This window comes from Otolemur garnettii, unplaced genomic scaffold, assembly GCF_000181295.1.
Source record: "Otolemur garnettii isolate 467f Iridium unplaced genomic scaffold, OtoGar3 scaffold00115, whole genome shotgun sequence".
Lineage (NCBI taxonomy): Eukaryota > Metazoa > Chordata > Mammalia > Primates > Galagidae > Otolemur > Otolemur garnettii.
Genome location: NW_003852510.1, coordinates 5494499 through 5495798, shown reverse-complemented (window position 1 = coordinate 5495798; position 1300 = coordinate 5494499). Strand labels below are relative to the sequence as shown.

Below are 1300 nucleotides of genomic sequence, written 5' to 3'. Positions count from 1 at the left end.
ACTCTACCGAGGGCAACAAAGGGAGACTCTGTCTCAAAAAAAAAAAAAAAAAACCTTTTCTATTGCATATTAGTATTAGTGTTAAATATTCTAGAAAGGATCAGCTCTAAGAATAAGAATTTGTCTTTCGGGACTCAGATTCAGATTGCTTCATTACTTTAAGTAGCAGCACTAAGCTAAATATGTGTGCTTTCTAAATCCAAGAAAAAGCCGTGAGCTTCCAAGATAATGTTCTTATAAATAGAGCATCGGCATGTATTTAATTTATGTAAAGGAAAGGCTCTGGAATGCATAGCATGTGTGTAAAACAATGCTGATAAGTGTTGAAGAAGTTGATCTCATGTACAGAAAGAATATCTGTGACAATGTGTAGAGAATAGCTTTTCTAAAGATAGTGAGTTAGGAAGCATCTTTCTGCCTGTTCCTTGAGGTAATTGTGCACTCTGTCTTGCTCTAGGAGTATACCATGCTGTGTCTGTTATGTGGCAAAGCAGAAGATTCCATCAGCATTCTCCCTGATGACCCCCGACAAATGACTCTGTTATTCTAAGGACCATTCTGTAGTTCTTTTTTCACTGTGGTGGGTTGGTCTACAATATAGCAAGCCTGATGGTTTGTCTCAGTTTATAATGAAAATGCTTCGCGTATCTTTTTTTCTGCTTAGACTAACCTATCCTTTGAGAGAAAAGTAATTTAGGAGATTGTTAGAACTGAGCTTTTCTGCTAAAGTTTGAAGTTTCCCACCAGTGTAGCCAGAGTGAAGCATCTTTGTTTGTTAGTAGTTGTATGGCCAGAAAATAGATAAAAGGGGAGCACATCTTGTGCCCCCATCTTGGTTTCCAAGAAAAGGAACTAGAGCTCCTTGGGAAGATGACTGCTTCTACCACTGGGGCAGGAAATATGCAAGATAAGCTTGGATTGTCTTGTACCACAGAAAAATGAAGTGCTACACATACACACACACAAATTATAGTGATTGGGAGTATGTCACACAGTCACAACTGAAAGAGCTCCCAGTGAACAAAGCTGGAACAATTTGAGCAAGAAAATAAAGTAATATTGGATTATAACCCAAACTATATAATAAATCTGTGAGTCCATACATAAATACTTAAATAAGGCTCGGCGCCTGTGGCTCAAGTGGCCTAGGCGCCAGCCACATACACCTAAGGTGGTGGGTTCGAATCCCCAGCCCAGGCCCGCCAAACAACAATGATGGCTGCAACCAAACAAATGGCCAGGCGTTGTGGCGGGCGCCTGTAGTCCCAGCTACTTGGGAGGCTGAGGCAGGAGACTCGCT

The 1300-nt window shown here is 40.8% G+C and overlaps 1 protein-coding gene across 1 annotated transcript in view; it reads left to right on the top strand.

Moving 5' to 3' along the window:
* CHURC1 (churchill domain containing 1) overlaps window positions 1-636 on the top strand; it is a 23636-nt gene extending 23000 nt beyond the window's left edge. The window contains exon 5 of the mRNA XM_023517623.1: window positions 458-636. Within this exon, the coding sequence (XP_023373391.1) occupies window positions 458-550 (93 nt within the window). The 3' untranslated portion in view covers window positions 551-636. The remainder of the gene's footprint in view (window positions 1-457) is intronic.
* Window positions 637-1300: the final 664 nt, after the last annotated feature.